The sequence below is a fragment of the Homarus americanus genome, unplaced genomic scaffold (genome assembly GCF_018991925.1).
Source record: "Homarus americanus isolate GMGI-L3 unplaced genomic scaffold, GMGI_Hamer_2.0 scaffold37032, whole genome shotgun sequence".
NCBI lineage: Eukaryota > Metazoa > Arthropoda > Malacostraca > Decapoda > Nephropidae > Homarus > Homarus americanus.
Window position 1 is genome coordinate 4368231 of NW_024731852.1, and position 23526 is coordinate 4391756.

Here is a 23526-nt window from a genome sequence, read left to right on the forward strand (position 1 = left end):
ATATCCTCCACTTTAGGCAGCGGACAGGCTGTACGCTGGAGACCTCTCACTCCTTCAGGAACAGGAGCCCATTCGATACGAAGATATGTGGGGAGGTGGCAAGTTGGGGAGATATCGTAATCATGAAAAAAGATCTCCATGAGCTCTTCAATTTGTCGCAGAATTGTCAGGTGTATTTTAACCTAGCAAAAAGTAAGCCTGCGTATGGGGCACAATAACCCAAAACAAGACACTCTGTCAAAGACATTTTATTGATAATGGTAAAAAAAAAAATCACCGAAAGCAACACAAAAGTGATGAATAGTTTGGCAGTTGTAAGACTGGGTGACAAGATATTCAAAAGCATGATGAATGTCTATAAATTTATTTTGCATGGTGCAATTCCAACTCTCAAGACGTTTCGAATTAATGTGAACCATTGTTTGTTCATGGAACAAAGATGTGGCAGCCACACCCTGATACCCCAGTAGATTACAAGGAACCATCAGCTCATGAGAAGTGAGCACTGAAGACTTATCAATCTCGAGGGTAAGTTGGCTTGAACGTTCGGGACACTCACCGTCCAAGCCAGGAGAGAGAAGACGCTGGTTCCACACCGGCTGTAATTATAAATATTTGGCTACGTATTAGCCATTGAACTCCTTAATGTCCACATCTGTCTCATTAAATAGAGTGGTGTAATTGCTGTGGAGATAAGGGACAGGAAAGTTGTCAAGCGTATCAAGCAGAGTACGTTCAACTTTGTATCTGAATGCAAACTGAGAAGACGAGCATCAACAGCTAACAGGCAGCCAGTGGAAATATCCTTGACATGAATCGACATACTGTTTACAGTTGTCAGTATGCTGTACTTATATATATAAGCTAAACAAATGTAGGTTTTTGTCAATTTCTGACTGGTGTTATTATCAGTGAAACCCAAAACTTCTCGTGTCATTAGTTTTAGAAATATATGAAGCACTATATAAAAGCTTAGTAATGGTTTATTAAAAATTATATTTAAAAACAACAATAAATGATAACACTGGTAAAACATTCATTAAAAAATAAGATAATGGGGAAAGCTGATATGAAACGTGCGTGGGTATACACACACACACACACACCGTTATGTTAAGAGTAAAATTTTACTAATTTATTTTATCCTTTCATTACATTATATGACTTCGTTTTATCACAACAATTTTCCGTGTTATGATAGTGGATGTAGTTTATATTTATAGTCACTATTGCATATAAACATTTATACTCACGGTCGTTCTCCTTTTCTTAGCCGTCGCGCTGTGATTGGTTAGGGTCCAGCCTGAAAAACGATGCGGATTGGTTAAGTCACATTGTTGTTCTTGATGTGAGACGAGCAACACGTGTTAAGTGCAATGTTCCCTCCAGACGAAGACGACAAAATTTCGAAACCTGTATTGACGAAGAGGAAGTGTGTCATAGAGGATGTTATTATGAGAAACACAAGGAAAGTAGAACCATTATTTGGTAAGTTCTATTTAGTAGCTTATTTTATTTTATTTATTTTTTATACTGGATTCAGTTACGGGGGTTAGGGTCATCTCGTACTCAAGGTAAATCGTCCGCGACTCAAGAGGTAAGTCGTACCCAAGATTACTTACACCCAATTCAAGAGATAATCCATACGGAAACAAGACCAGTATGAGTAACATAACGACTTGATTATGAGTCACTCAATACTCATGCTCTTCCTATTTAGAGAGAGAGAGAGAGAGCAGACATACTTACTCTTAATTTGATAAGGTCAAATAAACACTTTTAAAAAAAAGTTGGTAAATTTGCACTGGCACACCCCACTCTGTTAGAAAGTAAAAAATATATGTTTCTATTGTATTTGTGTGTTTAGACCGAATATGACCTTCATTTCCGTCGGAAATTGCCCTTTTTTTTTATCGATTTTTTTTTTTTTTGTGGGACGTTGCCGAAAAAAATAATGGCTAAGCGAATAAAAAATACACCAAAAAACACTAGAAAAACAAATACCAAACCTAACCTAACTGACTCTCACCATATGATGGAATCACCTATTTCTTACCTTATTGGCCTGTTTTTTGTTCGTCGTTGGATTCTGAGATTCTTACACAACGCCACATATGCTGCCCTTTGCGATATTTACATTCAGTCTTGCACTTAGGACACTTTACTGAGGTTGGAAGAACACCATGCGATCCAAAAACTGCTATAGTGTCTTCGTTTTTTCCCAAAAACTCGCAATCAGCTCCATATAATTTAAGTGACACCCATCACAGACTTCCACAGTTGGAAATGAATATGAATTTGGAAATATGAGAGACCCAAAATAAAAATCGATTTTGATTGGGCCAAAAATACCGCGAATTAAACCAAAAAACATTTTAATTACTTGCAAAGTAAAAAAAAACGCTTTTGATTGGTCACGTGACGTGTACGGGAACGCATGCGCGGGATGATTTATTAAGGAGGCACACAGTCTGGGAGGTGAGGCAGGCAATAATGGCGGAAGATTAATGGAAGAAAATATAAAAAATTTTGGATATGCTATCTCCGTTATTATACATTTCCGCCGGTAATGTAATAGATGAAAATTATCTTATAATTAGATGTCTTATTTGAATATGATAATAGATTAGTGGTAGGAATGTGGGGTGTGGAAATGCAATAATACCAAAAAGTTTTATTCATATATTAAAATCAACCTTGTCCATATATATATATGGGTACGAACTGTCTCGTAAATTGGATAAGGAACTGTCTCGTAAATTGGATAAGGAACTGTCTTGTAAATTGGGTACGAACTGTCTCGTAAATTGGGTATGAGTTATCTCATATTTGGGTATGAGTTGACATGTTCTGATGGGTACGAGTTATCCAGCACCCCAGGTACGGCAGCCGTATTGATGGATAAGAACAGAAGAATGGGGGAAACTGCAACGGACATATTGGCCCATATTGGGCAGTCTCATTTACACCCAACCCCTATTTCTCATACATCCATTCAACCTATGTTTGAAGCTATCCAGCGTATTTGAGTTAATGATGATATTTGGTAACTTGTTACACTCATCCACTATATTTACAGACCAGTGTTTACCTATATCGTGCCTAAATCTAAATTTGTCTAATTTAAAACCATTGCTATGAATTTGCTCCTGGTTGGATAGTTTGAGTACCTTTGTTATATCACCTGTTTAGCCCTGACTTCCAATTGTACACCTTGATCATATCGCCCATCACTCTACTTCCCTCGAGGGAGTGCAAATGAAAATGCTTTAACCTGTCTCTGTACTCAAGGTTCCTAATGCATGGGATTAGTCTTGTCATTCTCCTCTAAATTCTTTCAAGGGATTCTATATCCATAATGTATGGTGACCAGAACTGAACTGCGTAATCCAGGTGAGGTCTCACAAGTGCAAGATATAGTTTTAGGATAAGTTATAGTAGTCTTAGGATTGTTGTTCGGGTGCTGGACTGCTCGTATTCAAGCAAATCATACCCAATTTATGAGACAGTTCGTACCCATACAGTGTGTGTGTGTGTGTGTGTGTGTGTGTGTGTGTGTGTGTGTGTATATATATATATATATATATATATATATATATATATATATATATATATATATATATATATATATATATATATATATATATATATATATATATATATATATATATATATATATATATATATATATATATATATTGATAAAATCACACAGGGAAAATGGAAACAACGGAGCACCTTAGCTTTCGTCTTTATTCAAGACATCTGTTGCCTCTGAAGATGTCTTGAATAAAGATGAAAGCTAAGGTGCTCCGTTGTATCCATTTTCCCGTGTGATTTTATCAAGATTTATCTTATCCACGTTTTCATTGTGGATTTACATGAAATATATATATATATATATATATATATATATATATATATATATATATATATATATATATATATATATATATATATATATATATATATATATATATATATATATATATATATATATATATATACACAGTGGGGTATGCTATAACGAATCTAATTGGTTCTAGAACCTTGTTCGTTATAGGATTAATCCGTTCCAGGCCCCCAAATACAACCACTTAACACTGAAAAATAAAATATAAAATTGTAAAATTTGTAAAAAAGTGCATAAATATGCATCTAAACCCCTGAAATAAAGATTATCATTAATACTTGTAATAAAAAAACAATAAATTAGTAAAAAAAAAAATTAAATAATGTTCGTTGTAGGAGTTTCGTTCGTTATAGCGTTCTCAATTTTATAGGTAAAACCGTTTGTTATAGTAATATTCGTAGTAGGATCCGTTCGTTATAGCATACCCCACTGTATATATATATATACTGTATATATATATATATATATATATATATATATATATATATATATATATATATATATATATATATATATATATATATATATATATATATATATATATATATATATATATATATATATATATATATATATATATATATATATATATATATATACACACACACACACCTTCGTATGTATTGCAGCGTATAAGTCGACTGCAGAACTTCCAAACTACAAAGCGGCATCCCTTTGATCGTCCGACGTCACGTTCTTCGATAGTCATGTATTCCAGCCAGGTTATTCGGCAAATTTGTGATATGTGACGTCGGATGATCAGAGGAATGCCACCTGCAGCGTATAAGTCGACTGCAGAACTTCCAAACTACAAAGCGGCATCCCTTTGATCGTCCGACGTCACGTTCTTCGATAGTCATGTATTCCAGCCAGGTTATTCGGCAAATTTGTGATATGTGACGTCGGATGATCAGAGGAATGCCACCTGGGTCACCGACCGTGCCAATCTCTCATTTTTGGAAGTCCATTAATCCTATGTGTGAGTTCAGTTTTGGATATAAGTTTGGGCTTCCTATTCCTAGATCCAGTTCCTTAGCATAGCGGTAAAAAGCCTTTGGGTTTGACTTGACCTCGCTTGCAACCAGCCTCTGGAACTCCTTTTCAACCCTTCTACACTCTGACTTTGCTTGGTTCCTGGCTCTTGCATACGTCCTCCTGTCCTGTTCATTGTTTGCAGTGGTGGGCACGCTAATCCGCTAACCGCTAATTAGCGAAGCTAACTTTCTCGGTAGCGGATTAGCATTTTCGCTAACTTTGGAAACCATTAGCGGACTAATTAGCTTCCGCTAAATTTAGTTCCGCTAACTTTAAGTCCGCTAACAAAATTTATACATGCTTGTTCCTCTCTTTTATAAGCGTGTGTGTCATGGGTTGCGTTAGGCTTACCCACGCAACCAACTCCAAAGTTTGTTTTACCAGAGATAAGACGCCCGGCGAGGCATAACTGGGACATGTATTTTTCAATTAGTGTATGTTAGCCAGCCTTTAGGGGGGTGGGCAGTGAAACAGTGTTGTACTGTTCATCGCTTCACACCCAAAAACCTCATTTTAAGTAGTATCCCCTGATCCATGGGTTAGTTAAGACGTCGTCTCCATCCTCTCCCTCCTGAAAGGGGGCGGGACACCACACCACACAGAGTCCTCCACCGCCACTCCGTCCTGTGAACCGTCGTCGACACGAGACTAAGCGTGTTAACCTAGGTTGTTATCCCCGTGGAAATATCACGTGTGGATGCCTGGTTGCGACAAGAGCAATCCAGGCTGGCCTATCAAACCTACAGTAAATGGTTATATAATTCACGCTTACAGAGTTCTCCTGCACGACACCCGTCTACCGTGACCGTGTTCGACACGAGACTAAGTGTGTTAACCTAGGTTTGTTATCCCCGTGGAAATATCACGTGTGGAAGCCTGGTTGCGACAAAAGCAATCCAGGCTGGTCTATTGCACCTAAATGGTTAATTCAAGTCACGCTTACCAGTTCTCCTTCCAACCAGTGAGGAGACTATGTGTGGTAGTACCCCGTGGGAAGAAGTTCTTGTGATGAAGCCTGGTTGCAACAAAAGCAATCCAGGCTGGCAGTAAATGTATCACTTGAAGAATTAAGGCTCTATTAAGTCATACCACAGTAGAGTAATCACATGTGTCCCCAAGTTGGAAATTCCCTGTTTTAGCAGATTAATTTTATTACAGCGTGAGTAAATCATATATCCATGCAAATTGTAAATCATTGTATGGAAGCTTGACAAATAAATGTAAGTGCAATTATCTGCCCGTATCTGTGATCCTATCTTATTATTACTAAAGGTAATGACTGATTGGTTATGACAAAGTATAACCAGTAACTTAGATAGATGTTGAAAATTAAATGAATTCATTAAATCATCATTTATCTAGTATAAATCATGGAATGTCGAGTGGTGGAGTGAACTTCTACGTAGATACTCCATAATCGCCTGTAAGTAATCAGTGTGAAGGTATCGGACTCTACGGTAAGAAATAAGAAATACGACATATTATTATCTTTATATAATATAATCCACTCCTACTACCACCGATTCATACCAAAACCATGACAGTGTGACGCCGCGACGCGTGTCTCCAACAGGCTCAGCCAGTCAGACACGCTTGGCTGACTGCGTGTTAGTATGTGTAAACGTGACAAGACATGATTTGTCGACGCCGTGCTGCAGCAGCTGAGCAGCATTGTGCAATTCCGCAGTTCTGAGTTCAGTTCACTTACAACGTCCTATACCTTTTTGGAAAGCTCTGTCTAAGCTACAAGACAACATATGAAAATTTCAGCTCTCTAGGTCTGTTTTTAAGGGTTTTAGAGCAAAAAAAACGAAGCTAAATTCATATTATAAAAGCGGTTAGCATTAGCTTCCGCTAATTTTTTTAGCTGTTTAGCGTTAGCGAAGTTAACTTGTTAGTTAGCAGATTAGCAGTTAGAGAAGCTAACTTTTTGTTTAGTTGTGCCCACCACTGATTGTTTGACATAACCCATGCCTTGAATTTCTGGGTTTTCTTCTTAAATTTGTCGACTGCCGTATGGTTCATGTGTAGGGGTCCCCTTGTCTTCCTAGAGGCACTGGGTTTGGTCTTGGGTATATATTTATCAATCAAATGATTCACTTTACTAATTGTGATATTCAGCACAGTGTCTGCATTCTTATGCCTTACTGTAGTGAGTCAGATCAATGGATACCCCACATCCTATCGTAATTTTCTTTGTAATATTTGCATCTTAGCCAGTCTAGACTCCTCCATGTCTATATATATGACGATTTAAAACGTTTACATCGCCCAGTTTATAAACTGAGACTGCCAAATCTATTAGCCTGAAACCTGGAAATTGCAATAAAGTTATTCTAAACCACATTGTGTGAAATATGTACTGTACCTGTAGTGCAATGTTTGTGTGACGGAATAACATACGGTACTTATGTAATGAGATGCAACCATTTTAAAGCGCTGCATTGCAATAATCATCATTCGCGGCCAGTTGGAAGATGGCGTCTGTGTAAGATGGATGTACAATGGCTGGCTGCCACATTATTCAGCACATTTTGGACAATGAAGCAGCAGCTGTTGTCATTTTTAGGGCTCATGGTGTTCTTGTTTCTTCTGTAAAGTGTCCAAGAACGTAGTTCAGAGTTTCATTACTGTGTAGATCGTCATGCATGGTACTGTGGAAGAGACGGACGCTGACAAAGACACCATTTCCTCATTCAAGTCGTATCACTCTATCCTCCTGTTTCTTTTCTTACTTAATGTAAGTTTCTTACACTAGGGGTTAGCTTTTTTTTTTTTTCTTTTTTTATATATCTCAACTACTGCTCATTTCCAACGGCATTGAAGGTCATATTTGTATTTAACACGATGATTTACACTATAAAAACCCATTTTCAAAAGTCAATCTGTAACTAAAAAGCAGTGGATATTTTGCAGTGACCAGTAAGTTCCTGCTAAGCTATTTTACCGAGAGTGAGCCATGTTTGGCTAATTGTCCATTACTGGCGAACAATGCAAGAACTATATTTGACCGTGACTGGTGGTATTTGGGATTTATTTCGCTGTGAGTTAATCGTTGTGTAGGTGTAAACATATTTAACCATATTTCTGTTGTGCATGGAACTTAAAAAAGAGGTGACATTTACTAGAACCTAATAGAACTTGACCAAACCAACCAAAGAAACCTACCTAACCTTATCTATACATAATTTTTTTTCGTAGTAATGCTGTACTGTACTATACATCGATTTCCATTATTTAATTGGAAATACAATCTTTATGAAAAAATCCCACTCTCGAACCCTGATGAGTTATTGCATCATCCTAGATTACCATTGCTTTGTTTACTTGGTATGAACACTGCAGCCACAGGTGCCTTTGAGTTATGACCAATGCAGTTTCAATCTTCCAGCTTCAAGGAGTCTTGATTCCTGCCATGTGTGCTCTCTTCTTTTGTTTTATATGGATTTTCTTTTCTTTCACAATACCTTGAAACAAACACAAAAGAGATAGCACTGAGTTTAACAGTGCTAAGTGTAAAAAATTTAATTAAATTCTGATGTAACTGGACCATGGACAGTCTATGAGGAACTGAAAATTGCACAGTACAATACAGTACTGTACTGTGGTTTCACTGTGGGCATTACATTAGGTAGCTTACAGCCAGTGGAGAAAACGTGTCACCACATTAAGAAATACAGAGTGTTCATACTGTACACCAGACACCTCAGTTTAGTCAGTTGATGCTACACTCACCCTCCATCGTGCATTACCGGCAATCTCTATACCACTAAACTTTTCTTCACTTCTATATTCCACACTTTCTCTTACAACATGACACCCGTATTTTTCATAATTACCGTAGAACTGTATAGAATTTCAAACATGGCGGTTATGGTCTGCATGGATAGTACGTTACACTTTTGCCCATTCTTAAACTACAGATTTTTTGGGTGAAAGTCATGCAAAGCTGCTATTGAAAAAAGGCAAAATGAACCAACCAAACCTAACAAGTTAATCTATAAGAGAAGGGTCTGTACTCATTAATAGGAATTCCCACAGGAAACTTCTCAGTGAATAGCTGAGCTATCTAAAAATACCCCTTATCAAAAACGAAAGTAACAGTTAAATTACACAACAAGTCACATGAATCATCTAAATTGAAACTTGACCTGGTTGGTTTGTGTTGTCTGCTGTCATAAATGGTTTATTGAAAAAGCCTCTTTGGCCCAGCTTTTAGCTTCTTGACAAGGCCAGTATTTCATATGACGATTTAATATATTACTATAGCATTAAAAGCTCACACAATTTTTCCTTGTTCCCCCATAGGGTTGTCTTTTTGCATTAAAATTATGGTACAGGTTGACAACCCTTTATCCGAAATTCCGAAAACCGAAATTTTTTTGAGGAGCATTTGTTTTTTTGTTTTTTTTTACAGGCATTAGCCCACACAGGCATAAATCACTGACCCACATCGGGGCCTGGGGAGCGAAAATGTAATAGTAATAATAATAATTATAATATACAGTATTACCCCGCCTAACGCGGTTTCACTTAACGCGTTTTATCATATACGCGGTGCCTCGCCAGAGCTGAACTTTCATTTAACAAGGATTTTTTCCACATATACGCGGTGAGTGTCCGGCTCGAGACGCTATTTTTAGATTTGCCCCACCCGCCACCCTGCCTGACTGCCTGTTTTAGCTCATAAAATTCATACAAATTACCCGGCCAGAATATAATTTACATTGCTGGAATTCTTATAATGTGGTGATCATTTTGAATATAAACATCATATATTTTGCATTAGACATACAAATATTAAATAAAAAATTTTCTCAGAGTAACTATGTTATCTTTAGTGCAAAATATATGACATTTATATTCAAAATATTCCTGGTCTTACAAGGAATCCAGCAATGTCAATTATATTATCCTAACTTTAGTTTGAGGTATTATTTATTAAAATTTAGTGGTTATCCCACACATCTCCTTGGGACGGTTGGTGGGGGGTGGGGGGGAGGGAGGGACCGACCGACCATCTGTTACCCGTGAAGAATTATTTTTTTTTATTAACTGAAGATATTTGTTTTAGCTCATAAAATTCATACAAATTACCCGGTCTGAATATAATTTACATTGCTGGAATTCTTATAATTTGATGATCATTTTGAATATAAACATCATATTTTTGCATTAGACATACAAATTTTAGATAAAAATTTTTCTCAAATTAACTATGTTATCTTTTGTGCAAAATATATGACATTTATATTCAAAATATTCCTGGTCTTACAAGGAATCCAGCAATGTCAATTATATTATCCTAACTTTAATCTGAGGTATTATTTAATACTAAATGTTAAAAACTCTGGAAGGGAGGATTGGTGGGGGGTGGGGGGGAGGGTTGGGACTGACCGCGCGGTTGGAAGAGGGGGGGAGGCAAGGTGGGGTACTTTGATTGACAGATAGTGTCGTGAAGATTATTTTTTTTTTTATTAACTGAAGATATTTGTTTTAGCTCATAAAATTCATACAAATTACCCGGTCAGAATATAATTTACATTGCTGGAATTCTTATAATTTGGTGATCATTTTGAATATAAACATCATATATTTTGCATTAAACATACAAATTTTAGATAAAAATTTTTCTCTAGGTAACTATGTTATCTTTTGTGCAAAATATATGACATTTATATTCAAAATATTCCTGGTCTTACAAGGAATCCAGCAATGTCAATTGTATTATCCTAACTTTAGTTTGAGGTATTATTTATTAAAATTTAGTGGTTTTCCCCCAAAAATTTCTCTGAGAGGGAAGAGCCAGCAGTGTAGTGTGAGAAGAGGGGGAGGGAGTTGAGTCCATTATTTGAATGGACATTAACTTGGCTACTGTATTTCTCTATTTCTCTTAAGTATTAATTGTGTGCATGTACCATCATAAAATTAAGATGTTATTTTTACTACAACATAGGTATGTGCCTTCAAAAAGTGGAGTTTGGGGGTCGGGCCGGTTTCTATTGGAATTAATCCCATATGTTCTGTTGTTCACTTAACGCGGATTTCACTTAACACGGGACCCTCTGGGTTCTATTGACCGCGTTAAGTGGGGTACAACTGTAATTATTCATAGTAAATAAAAATTTTAATAAAAAATACACCAAAATATAATAATAATAATAATAATAATAATAATAATAAAGAAATACAACAATGAAAAAAGATAAAAAGTGAGAAACACGACCTAGACCTATGAATTATTATTATTACAGGTATTATTATTATTATTATAATTATGTATTATTATTATTATTATATTTTTGCCCCCCCAGGCCCCATTGTGGGTCAGTGACTTGTGCCCGGGTGGGCTAATACACACATAAAAAAAAACCCTAACCATTCTGAAAACCGAAAAATTCCGAAATCCGAAATACCTCTGGCCCCAAGGATTTCGGATAAGGGATTGTCAACCTGTAGTACTGTACAGTATCAATAAAGATCCCATCAAAAAAATAATGAGTCAAGTGGCAGAAATAAATTGAATATCCTGAACTGTACAGTGCTGTATACCAAAGAAATTTTTATACATTTGTCTTATGTAGGTTATGTGCACTACTCATAGTTTTATTATTATTATTATTACAGTATTAAATATTACATTTAAAGAAAATCTATTGTGTACATTATTTTGTTTTTTTCTTTTTAGTAACATTTGCCAATGGACAACCAGTTGAGGGTGCACATCTGAGTGGAACATTGCATCAGAACATCACCAGGGATCGTCGACATCAGCACAAACGAATCCTTGAAATAGAGACTCCAGGATTGAACTATGATGGAACGAACTTTGGAAAAGAAGTCAGTTCGCTTTCCGCTAAGCAATCGGTTTTTCTTGGGATTTTAAACAAAGCTACAGGTTTGTGTTTATTTTTAGTGGTGATAGAATTCATGTTAAAACAAATTGCCAAGTATGAAGTGGTGAATGAAAAGGAAAAGACGAAACTCTGAAGCTGTATTGTTTATGTATTGGCAGTAAGAATGTTGAATAATGCTTGAAAAGAATTAAAGTGTACTGTACACAGTTTCCCTAATCATAAGAAGACGGATGTAATTACACAATCAGTCAATCACTCATAAGGAAACTTGTTTAGTATGCATGAATGTACCATATTGTGTGGTGTCATAAGTTTTAAGTTTCAGTCCTTGACCTAGTCCGCAAAAAATATTAATCTCTAAATTTATCATACATAAGGATAAAAGGACCAAAACATAAAAAGAAAACTATGTTTGCCATTTGTAGAGTCCTGTTGCTTGGCCCCAGTTACAAGGGGTGCCCCCTCCATCATCAACAGCATTGTACAGCTCATTTTACTACCTCATGTGGTACCTGCCAAATGCTTTCTCTAAGTTTACAGATACAAAACACAAGACGTGTTTCAAACTCCTCTCTCTTATCAAGGAATGTGTCAGTATTAGTGTACATGACATTCAAGCCAGAATTTGTTCTCGGTAACGTCTCTGTTCTTGGTAGTAACTCCAGCCCCCCTCCATTCTCAGAAGCTGCAGCATTTGCTAAGTACTGTACACTGTATTTTGCTGGGTGTGGTTAGAAATGTCATTGTTTACACGGCGCTCGCCTCCTCCCGGCTGGTAGGCGGAACTGGTGCCACCTCCCTGGTGGGGGGTGCGCTGCTGCCTCCTGACTCTGTGTCGGTACACTTGCTTCCACTACCCTCCCCCCTGAATATAACGCATGTACACCCGTCCCCGTTCCGCCTTGACTCCTCCCTCTTCTGCTTCAAGCCCTGCAGGAGCTTCTTGTGCTGTTCCCTCTGCATTACTGTGCAATCTGGGTGAATGAATGCACTCCGAAATGCCTCGCTCCTTGCTAAGTGTTTTGCCTGCCGAATAACCTCTCATTTCTCCTCCTCACTCACTAGTGTGATCCTGAGGGGGCAAGGCTTATCCCCCTGCTTTTGTCCCAGCCTCCTCGCATCCTGAGGGGTTGATGGCATCTTCAGAACCTCTGTACAGGTATTCTTAAACTGCATCTTATCGTGTGTTATCCTACTCTCAGTTCCCTCCGCCTGGCTCTCAGGGACTCCAAAAACTATTACATTGGTCTTGCGCTGGATACGTTCCCGTTGTTCCTCCTCTCCCCGAACAGTATGTCCACTAATTGTCATTTCTTCGACACACTTCTTCAGAGTCCCTAGCTGCTGTAGAACCTGTTCTGATTCTGCTTTCCTCTCCACCACTTCCTGTGGCCCTGCTAAGGTCTCAGCATAACTCCTCTTAGCAACCACCTCCATTCTATTGGCTACTTCCTCAGTCTTAGCAAGGATCTCTTTCCCAGCTTGTTCTAGTTTGGCAACCAGCAAGGATCCCGCTTCATCTATTTTCGTCCTTAGGGAACTCGTTTCCCTGTGGCTTGCAATCGCCTCTTTCACCTTGACTATGCAGTCAGGGCCATACCAGCAACAGCCTTTATGCCTTATGGCAACTTGCACCGTCCTAAATACTGAATTGGTCACAGCTAATGTTTACTTCCCAAATACCTGTACAAAAAAAATTCCACTTGTTTTTATGTTCCCGGTTGCTCACCATAATTTTGATTTTAGGATTTATTTCCAATTTGTAAATAACCACTACTTTTTTCTTTACGGCATTAAATCTTAACCCCATATTCTTCACATTTTCCATAATCTGTTAACAAGCTTTTGTAACACTTCTTCACTATCTGTGGTAAGCTCAGTATCATCTGCATATCAGATACGTATTTGGTATTACAGGTACTCCTCGACTTACAACCTACTTGACTTACGACCACCCGGACATACGACCACCCTAGTTGTACCAAAAAAAATTTCAAATTACGTATTTTCGAGTCCCGACATTAGTGATTGCGCTGTGTACTGACAAAATTTCTTGTTTGTAATTCCCTTTAAAATGGCTGGCAAGCTTAAAAGTGAGAGTTTGTGGTGCTGAGAAGAAAAAGAGACACCCATTTTAGAATTTTATGTATTATTTTCACATTTTCGACTTACGACCTGGATTTGGGTCCCTAACCCCGTCGTAAGTCGGGGAGTGCCTGTACAATCTCTAGCACGTTGACACTTGAACATCTCTTGTACCTATTAGTTCTCGTAAGGCCAATATCAAATCTGATTAGACCACTGTACACTATCCCCATTACAGACAACATATATTGTACTCTACTTAAAATACTGGCAATCATTTGTGGTTTAAACAGAAGAGGAAATATTGCTGAGGTGCTTAGGCATGATGGCATAGCACAAACTCATATCAACGGGGTACTCGGCGAACCTTCCCGGTTACAATTGTCAGCTACCCGGTATGCAAAGCATCAATCAATCAACGGGACCTCGGTTTACGGGGTATACCTGTATACAGTATATATTTGCAAACTAAATCACAAGAGCTCTTCAAGGATGCTAGCCTTGTGCATATGATAGCAATCTGCAATGGCTGAAAGTGGCTAAATATTTCATTCATTCCAATGAAGCATGTGAATTAATTTAAAATTTTTAACTTGGTAATACACAGGTAATGGAATCTGCCAACTGCTACAATTTAACTCAGTTTTGTACTGTTTGCAACATCAGGGATTCGAGCTGTTCACTTTCTTTAAACTGTGCTTTAAAATTTATATGTTCTGTATAATAGAGATAGTACTTGTACTGTAGTTTGTATCATAGCAGATATTATTTCCAATTATCTGAATATCTATGGGGTCCCCACAAGTCTAAATGCAGCTATGAGTACATGTGAAGTGAGGCCAACACTAATGGTATTTATGTGTACAATCATGTTTTGTGTCGTAATGTTTGCATCTCTATGTAGGCTCATTACATCTTGGAAAAGAACAAACTGTGCTGAGTGTAAGCCCTAATGAAACAGTATTATTTTCACATAACATACAACTAGTGCATGTTAAGTTATGCTAACACTAATAATATTTATTTACTGTACAGGGTATACAACTGTACAACCAGTTGCTGTATTTGTTTTGTTGTAAGCCTAGGCAGTGCCAACACCTAAGTATTGAAGTATGTTACCATCTTGTTGCTAGGGTGGTTGCATCATGGAAAAGTGCTGTATGGTACTGTGCTGTGCAGCACTAATGATTAAAATTGCAATCTTTTCAAAAAGTTTGGTAGATATTGGTTAGACTGTAATGAAATCTCAATAGAAATGGATTTGAGTTAACACTGGCAAATAAAAGTTTTTATTGGTAGCATTTTATGTAGATATTTTATGTTGCGCTCATGTGAAAAATATATGAATTAGCCAGTAATACTTTGAATAAGTGGAGGAGGATATAACGATGGACTATTGTATTTTACTTTAAGAACATAATACTGTACAAGAACATAAGAATGGAGGCAACTACACCGGGCCTATTGGCCCATACTGGGCAGTTCCATTTACACCCAACCCCTATGAATATTATGTATGAAGGTGTATTGTACTGTACAGTATATGAAATATTTTTAGTTCCGTACTTACACTTCTTTAATTTTTTCCTTGTCAGGGAAAATGCGACTTATAGAAACCAGCTCATATTGTGTTCATCCAGTGTTAGAATCAACAAAGACCACAAAGGCTCTTTTAAAAAAATCGTCAGACTTACTGACGTTTGCAGAAAAACAAGAGGCAATTACTTCAGCTTTTGGAAGTAAAAGAGCTCAGCAGTCTGTTAACCGCCGTAAACTGTACCAGGTGAGTCCAGGCTTCCTATTACCTGACAAGTGATGCTTCATAACTGACACATGATTGGAATGTTCAAGACAAATTATTGTATTATTATGAATGGAAAGCCAGCTGCAATAAGACTAGATCAAGGATATGTAATTTTTCCTTGATTTAATTTTTTCATGACTAGGGCAGTAAGGCAGGTGAAAACAAGCATGATAAAGAGGGAGGCTCTTTCTTTGTGGTTGGTATGTAAATGGGAAATGAGGCAGCTGCTGTTGGCAGATTCAGTGCCAGCTTAAGGGGGGGCAACCTGGGCTAGAGCCTGGGGCCCCCACAAAGCAGGTTGTATTCTGGCCACCCAAGAACGATACTGTGAGGGACACACACACACATGAATATATATATTTGTGTGTGTGTGTGTGTGTGTAATTTGATAATATAAGCTATGTTTCTACTTCACAGGTTAATGCGCAAAATATGTCTGTGGCTATTGATCAAGCTACATCATCTGTTACTTTGGACCCTACCTATCTAGAAGTTTCACAAGAAGACAAAACTATCTTGGCAATCTTACCAGAGTGCAACAGAAAAGTAAGTGCACTAATTACTGACTACAATATCCATCTTTTTAATTGACTTTGACAGGTGTGAATAAAAAATTATGCAGTACATTGTCCCCAAACTGGCAACCTTGTGACTTCAGGGTTGCCAGTTTCTAGACAATACATAACCGGTATACTAATGTAAAAGAATTTTGTTAAGGCATTTCGAGAAGGGGGAACAAGCTCTCTCTCTTCCCAAAAAATGTTCAAAAAGATTCTTTTGAAGCTATAAGGGTTTTAAGGGAAGTACAGTACAGGAGATCCTCGTTATCAGAGTACTGTACTGTATTCACTGTCCGCGGTTTTGCAGTCAAGTGATCAACTTTTTGTGACCATCCACATAAAAAGTTCCTGCATTTAAGTGAATTCTACTCAAAAACTCTAAAAACTCCTAATAAAAGCTACGGATTTTTAGCTGAAGCTTCTGAAATTTCATCATCTTCATGGCGTCATGCATGCACACACGTGTCCCCGTGCCAGTCTCCTGCTTTGTTTCATCCAGACCAGTGCTGTGTTTTGTTTATTCCTGCCTTTGTAGTGTCTTTTCGTGCATACTGTGGTGAATTATTTTATCATTTTTGTAGCCATGAGTTCCCAACCCAAACAGGGTGGTGCAGCACTCAAAAGGAAGCACACTAGCTATGGTATAGCTGTAAAATTTGAAGTGAGTAGGCAAAAGAAGAGTGGGAGTGGACAATCCACCCAGTCCTGTTTCTTTTTCATCCTCTCACTAATCCTCCATCAATCCAATTAAGCAAGACATTTCTACCTTTGAAGATAAGTAAATAAAAGTATGTTATTATATGTTAAAATTATTTATTTTTAAAACATTATAAAAAGTATTTTCTCTTAACCATTGGAGTGAGTGTGCACCAGCAACGGTTGCTGTGGACCACCGGGTCACTGGCACAACCTAAGTTGCCTCAACACACCGACCCCAATGAACTTTTAAGGACGTTAGATAACTTATAAAAATAAATAATTTCTTAAAAAAGTGTCATCAAATGTTTAACAAATATTTCTAACATAAATAATTGTTAAAATATATACAGTATAGTCTCGGTTTACGCGGTCAATTAAACCCATGGAGGTGCGCGTAAAGCGAGAAACGCGTAAACGAAATAACAGAACATATGGGATTAATTGAAATAGAGACTGGGCCGACCCCCAGACTACCCTTTATCCGACACAATATGTACGTTGTAGTGAAAACAACATCTTAATTTTATGATGGTATGTACACACAATTAATATTTAAGAAAAATATCAATAATATTAGGTTTTTTAACACTTACGTTAGTAGAAGAGATGGCTGGGCACACGGGGATGGGGGGGTTGGTTCCGAGGCAGAGGACAGATTATTGGCCCTCACCTGTATCACCTGTATCACTATCCACCACAGAGGCTTGCAGGGCTTCTTTGTCAAACCCCTGAAAGTCCATATCCTCACTATCACTGACTGGGGCTGGCTGTGGTGGGTGGCGGGTGAAGAACTCGGTACTGTAATGTTTTGTTGACTGGTCGACCTTGTGCGCGCCCTGCCCGAGCCGCTTCCCGCGTAAATGATGGAATGTACCGCGTAACTACCGGTAATAATTGCCGATCTGGCCAGGTGCCTCGTAAATGACCAAATGCGTAAAGGAAATCCACGTAAATCGAGACTATACTGTAATATAAAATTTTTTGAGTGTCGTGTACAATGTCATGGTCTCAATTTGACCTATTTCCATTATTTCTTATGGGATTAATTCCCCGCTTTAAGTGGATTCATTATCAGAGGCGTTTTTCCAGTCCCAATTAACTGCAGATAACGAGGGTCCCCTTTATCACTTATGTAAGATAAATTTCATGAAAAAATTTTCCCTAAGAATATAGGCCCAACTAATAACATCATGCATATACTACTGTAGTAATATTGCCAGGGTAGCCATGTGACTGAGATACATTCCACCTCAGTTAGAGAGTACAGTACAGGTGTACCTGCAACTCACCAAAATTTTATCCGATTCTTACCAAGATTCCTGACCCATCGTTTTTTTTTTTTTTTATATACCTAATTCAGTGCAAAAATATGGTCTTTTTTTTACATATGTGTTAATAACAAATACATGCATTGAACACTGCTCAGTCATCCTCATAACTGACTAGCAACATGATTTTACTTTGTAACAGTAATATCTCCGTTAGCAGGAATCCCTTTTAACTGGAACTCTCTGATAGCCGGAAATGAAATTTTCTCGGAAAATTGTTCCCAAAGCCGGAATTTTCCGGAAAATTCTGGCTTTGGGGATGATTTTCAGAAGCACATTTTCTGGAAAATTCCAAGAAAATTTTCCCTGTACCCAGAAAATTCTGGGGATGGGGAATATTTTTCTGGGTTCGAGAGATGATGTAATGTGCAATTTCTGGAACCTAAGAGAAAATTAGTGGTTTTGGTACTGTACCAGTGGACATCGTGAATTATTAAATTGCGGACTGTAGTTAAATTTAAATGGCAATACAGCTCCTCCCCGACTTACGTCCACCCGCACTTACGACCTGCCTCAGTCGTACCAAAATTTGGTCAAATTACGTATTTTCGAGTCCCAAAGTCAGTACACAGACAAAATTTTCTTCTGTAATTCACTTTAAAATGGCTGACAAGCTTAAAAGTGAGTGTTTTGTGGTGCTGAGAAGAAAGAGTGACCTCCATTTTAGATTTTCTATGTGTTATTTAAGCATTTCCGACTTACGACCATTTCGACTTACGACCTGGATGTCAGTCCCTAACCCCGTGGTAAGTCGGGAAGCAGCTGTAATTACTGTAGTTTGGTTCCAGAGGCTAAAAATTATGCATAAGCTGTTCCAAACCTATTTTAATAAAACCTATCATACATAAAACATCAAAATAAGTAGCGACACTTAAATGTACAAAAAGTACTGTTCTATATTACATAAGCATCTCCTTCCCTTCTCATAATTTTGTGTGGGTAATGCCAATACACCAACATCCACACAGGCAGGTGGTGGGGTTGGCTGTCTGGTCAGCTGTTCACCTATAAAAACAAAGCACCGGGAATGGATGAGTTGTCGGTCAGTTTTTTTTTCATGAGGTGGCAGGTCATGTGACTGCGAAAAGTTCTGTGATTGGTTGTGACGTCACAGGTTGGCACGAGTCACCAAGCGGGAGCCTGGAGGCAGCCAGCTGTGGTGTATGTGTTGTTACCAGCAGAAATACAGGACTTGTGGCCATATACAATGTTGATATACACAGGCATACCTTATTTTTAGGTTAAAATAAATTACTTCTCAAGCATCATCGTGTGTATAAGGAGGTAGCATTTTTATTAGAATTGGTCAAATGTTGGTATCATGTCATTCCCAGAGGATGGGGTATTTTAAATTCATGAAGGAGACAGGTCATTTCCCTCGATTTTAAGATGTTTTCAGCCACTTGTTGCTCAGCTCCATCCACTCTATTTATTCACTGAATATTGAGCATTTCATTTTTATATAAGTACTGTATAGATATTTCATTTATCACATTTTATTTGAATTTTAGTTTTTTATTTAAAATTTTAGAACAGTCAGTAACTAAAGCTAACTGAGACATGGGAAAGATCTCGACACAATAAAAAAAAAGTGCTTTGATATCTTTCAAAACTACTGCCTTATCGCAGTATTGTACTTTTGTATGTGATCTCTTCTAAAATAAAAATCATAATTACAGGCAAGTCGGCCAGAGGACGTGTACCAACTAGAGTCCATTGCCCCAGACAACTTCTTAGCTTATATGGAGGACTCTGCAAGAGAGCTACTAGATGGTAAAGATCCAGACCCCAAGTAAGTGTTTGTGAAGGACCATTAATCTTTTATGTCATTACAATTTATTGGATGGTAATTGTCACATAGAGAGAGAGAGAGAGAGAGAGCATAGCTCAGGGTATGGACATGGTTGGTAACCAGCTTAAGACATGCTACAGCAGAATAATGTTACACCAACATTTTCTATGAACTGCAGGGGGTACAATTGCACACAGAATTTTATGGTCCACCCAAGTTGGAGAGTATGGAACCCATCCCACCCTTACTGGACTGCAAGTCAGTCTCTAGATGACCCTCAACATGCAAAGTATCACCTGAGCAGTTTAATAATTGGTTTATAGCAGTTTTAACAGTATTAAAGTTTGGGGGTAAGTCTGGTGATGGGATAATATTTATAAAAAAGTGTAGAGTCGTGATGTTTCGCAACATAGGGACCGAGAATGTCTGCAAAACAAAAACATAATAGATACACAACTGTCAGGCACTGCATAAATATCCACACACCCCATTAAACGTGTGTTGCCTTAACATACATCTCACTGCGACTGTGTCCAATGTCCACCGGATTCCCACACTGCCCTCCTGGGATGGAAATCGGTATGAATGAGACATCATACAAATGATTTTAATGTTTTTCCCTCTATCACTTGACACCATTCATCATATTATTTATTCTGTTGACATCATACTTTATTTTGAGGATTTTTAACATGCACAAGTTCTTCCAAATGACAGAAAATAAAAGTTAGCTCTCTCTCTCTCTCTCTCTCTCTCTCTCTCTCTCTCCCTCTCCCTCCTCTCTCCCCTCCCTCTCCTCCTCCCTCCCTCCCTCCCTCCCTCCCCTCCCTCCCTCCCTCCCTCCCTCCTCCTCCCTCCCTCCCTCCCTCCCCCTCCCTCCTCCCTCCCTCCCTCCCTCCCTCCCTCCTCCCTCCCTCCCTCCCTGAATACACGCCACATAGGGTTTGTTTGCTTTTTTCACTTTCCTCTTCATATTCACTTAACATGGCATTTTATACAAGTACCCGGTACCGTATGCGGAATTTCTTAAATATCATAGTGGGTTGAAGCATCCTAATCCTCCTCTGTAAAAATAGCTGTCAACTCATCTTCTTCCTCCAGTCAGCTTCCACCTCCTCCTCCCTGTCTGCTGTTGCCACCTCCTCCCACGCTGACTCTGACACAACTGTCGAAACTGCATTTCTTTCACCCACACTGTTAGTCCTTCCTCAATTTTCTCGTACATCGGCAATTTGAGATGCAGCCTTATCTTAGAAATTTTGGGTTCTTTATAGTTTTTCTTATTACAGCTGCCTTCAGCTTGATGCTCCTAATTGTGCTCTTGTTAACCCCATAATGGTGAGCAACAGCTGAGGCCCTTGGACCACACTCAAATTCATCCAAAATTTTAACATTTTCTTAAATATTAGAAGGTCTTCCTTTTTTTCTTGGAAGGTGCACTTGGACAGTGCAAAACTGTGTTTACAACACGCCGACAATTACCATGTAGAAAAGTCTAAAAACACAGTCGTTGATATACACATCTACACAATAGGGAAGCTACCAAGTAACTGAGAGGATGCTCGCACGACGGGAGACATGCACGCGACAGTGCATTGAGAGACTGGAGGTGGGGGAGTTAAATTCGCGTTGTATTGCACCAATCCACGAAAATGAAAAATAATGGGAATAATGTAGTTACTCTTGATAAATCAAATGAATTGTATCAAATTGCAAAACATCATGACCCCATTAATCATATTCAACCACCATCCATACACACGAATGCATGTGGGTGGGTGTGTGTGTGTATGTTCATGCCTCTATGTCAGTAAATCTGGAGAGACCAGGACAGCCATCTTTTGCTCAGCCCATTGCCGTCAGTAATTTTCAGGGATGCCCAGCGTTTTCTCGTGAAAAGTGATACAGTATTGCATTCTTGGACCTGCATCGAAGGCCAGTTTACAAGTTTCATAGAGAGAAGTGTTTTACTAAAATAAATCGCATAGGAAAAGCATTTCCTTTTATTTTCCTTCGCAAAATGAAAATACTGTACTTAAATCAAATTGTGCACTATAGTGAGTTTTTCCCAGCTGAGAAAATATGCCCCATCCCCCTCCTCAAACAGCCAATTGGCTGTTTCAAACCTGTCCGATTTCGTCCTGAAGTAATGATGCATTTCTAAATGAGTTTATTCATAATCGCTGGGATGACCATCTCTGACGAGAAAGATATTTAGCTAAATTATATAAAGAGACATACATTCATTATTTCAATCAGCTTTATCTTTCCCACCTCTGCTGATGGCTGTGTAAATATTTCAATGTGATTCTGATATTTTAAAATGTTAGTTTTTGCATGATGTAATATTACTGATAGGTACCTAATTTGTCTTAGTTATGCCTTATTGTGGGTAAAATTAAGTATACATAGTATACTGTATATTAAATGGATCCTCCAAAAGTGTGAATTTGCAACCAGAGTTTAACAGTTACTTGATGTATAATGCTTCTGATAAACGTCCTACTTACAGTACTTATATTTGAAATAATGAATATATGTATCTTTATATAATTTAGCTAAATATCTTTCTTGTCAGAGATGGTCATCCCAGCGATTATGAATAAACTCATTTAGAAATGCATCATTACTTCAGGACGAAATCGGACAGGTTTGAAACAGCCAATTGGCTGTAATTCTTGAGGAGGGGGATGGGGCATATTTTCTCAGCTGGTAAAAATGCACTATAGTCATTGGCATTAACCAGAATATATACTGTAACTAAAGTAGTCATAGTGCTTAAAGGAATTGTACTGTTTGAGTAGTGCTTTTCTTGCTTTACCAATTAATATATTCTCTGACAATACTGTATAAGAAACAATAAAAATGCAAAAGTCAGCCAATTTAGGTTTTAGTATCTTGTCCAGCCACCTTATTTTTCAATGACCGGTGCTAGTTTGCATGTTAGACCCTAGGGCGTCTAGACACTGACTCATAGTCCAGTAAGGTTCGGATAGGCTTTATACCCTCCACCTTGGGCGGACCACGAATTTCTCTGTGCAATTGTACAAGTGATAATGTACCCTCTGAAGGCCAATACCACTAGACAAGTGACCTATATTCAAGCTAGACTTACCTAGTACAACTGAGTACAACATGATTATACATATACAGTACTGTATTTGCTGTTTAATAAAAAGTTGTAAATTGTATCAGACTTGTAGGTACACAATTAATGCACCGAAAGCAATTTCACCTGACTTCTCCAGTTAGATTATATAGTCCATGACTCTTTTCCAACAAGGTACTCAGCTTTAGACATATATTGATATTAAATACACTTCATCATCACTTTTGATATGCGTGGCTGGAAAAATGAAGTGCACAGTAGTTGATTGAATGCCGTGCGACCTCACAGGTCCACAGCTTAGAGGCAACATTGGTCATGTCTTACAGTGAGAATGGAGTCAGCCA

General features: G+C 38.0%; 1 protein-coding gene across 1 annotated transcript in view; it reads left to right on the forward strand.

The window, feature by feature from the left end:
• Positions 1–1311: 1311 nt before the first annotated feature.
• Positions 1312–23526, forward strand: part of LOC121867951 (DNA-directed RNA polymerase I subunit RPA49-like) — a 30674-nt gene continuing 8459 nt past the window's right edge. The window contains exons 1-5 of the mRNA XM_042368106.1: positions 1312–1488; positions 11637–11846; positions 15486–15673; positions 16112–16240; positions 19961–20073. Coding sequence (XP_042224040.1) covers positions 1377–1488; positions 11637–11846; positions 15486–15673; positions 16112–16240; positions 19961–20073 — 752 coding nt within the window. The 5' untranslated portion in view covers positions 1312–1376. The remainder of the gene's footprint in view (positions 1489–11636; positions 11847–15485; positions 15674–16111; positions 16241–19960; positions 20074–23526) is intronic.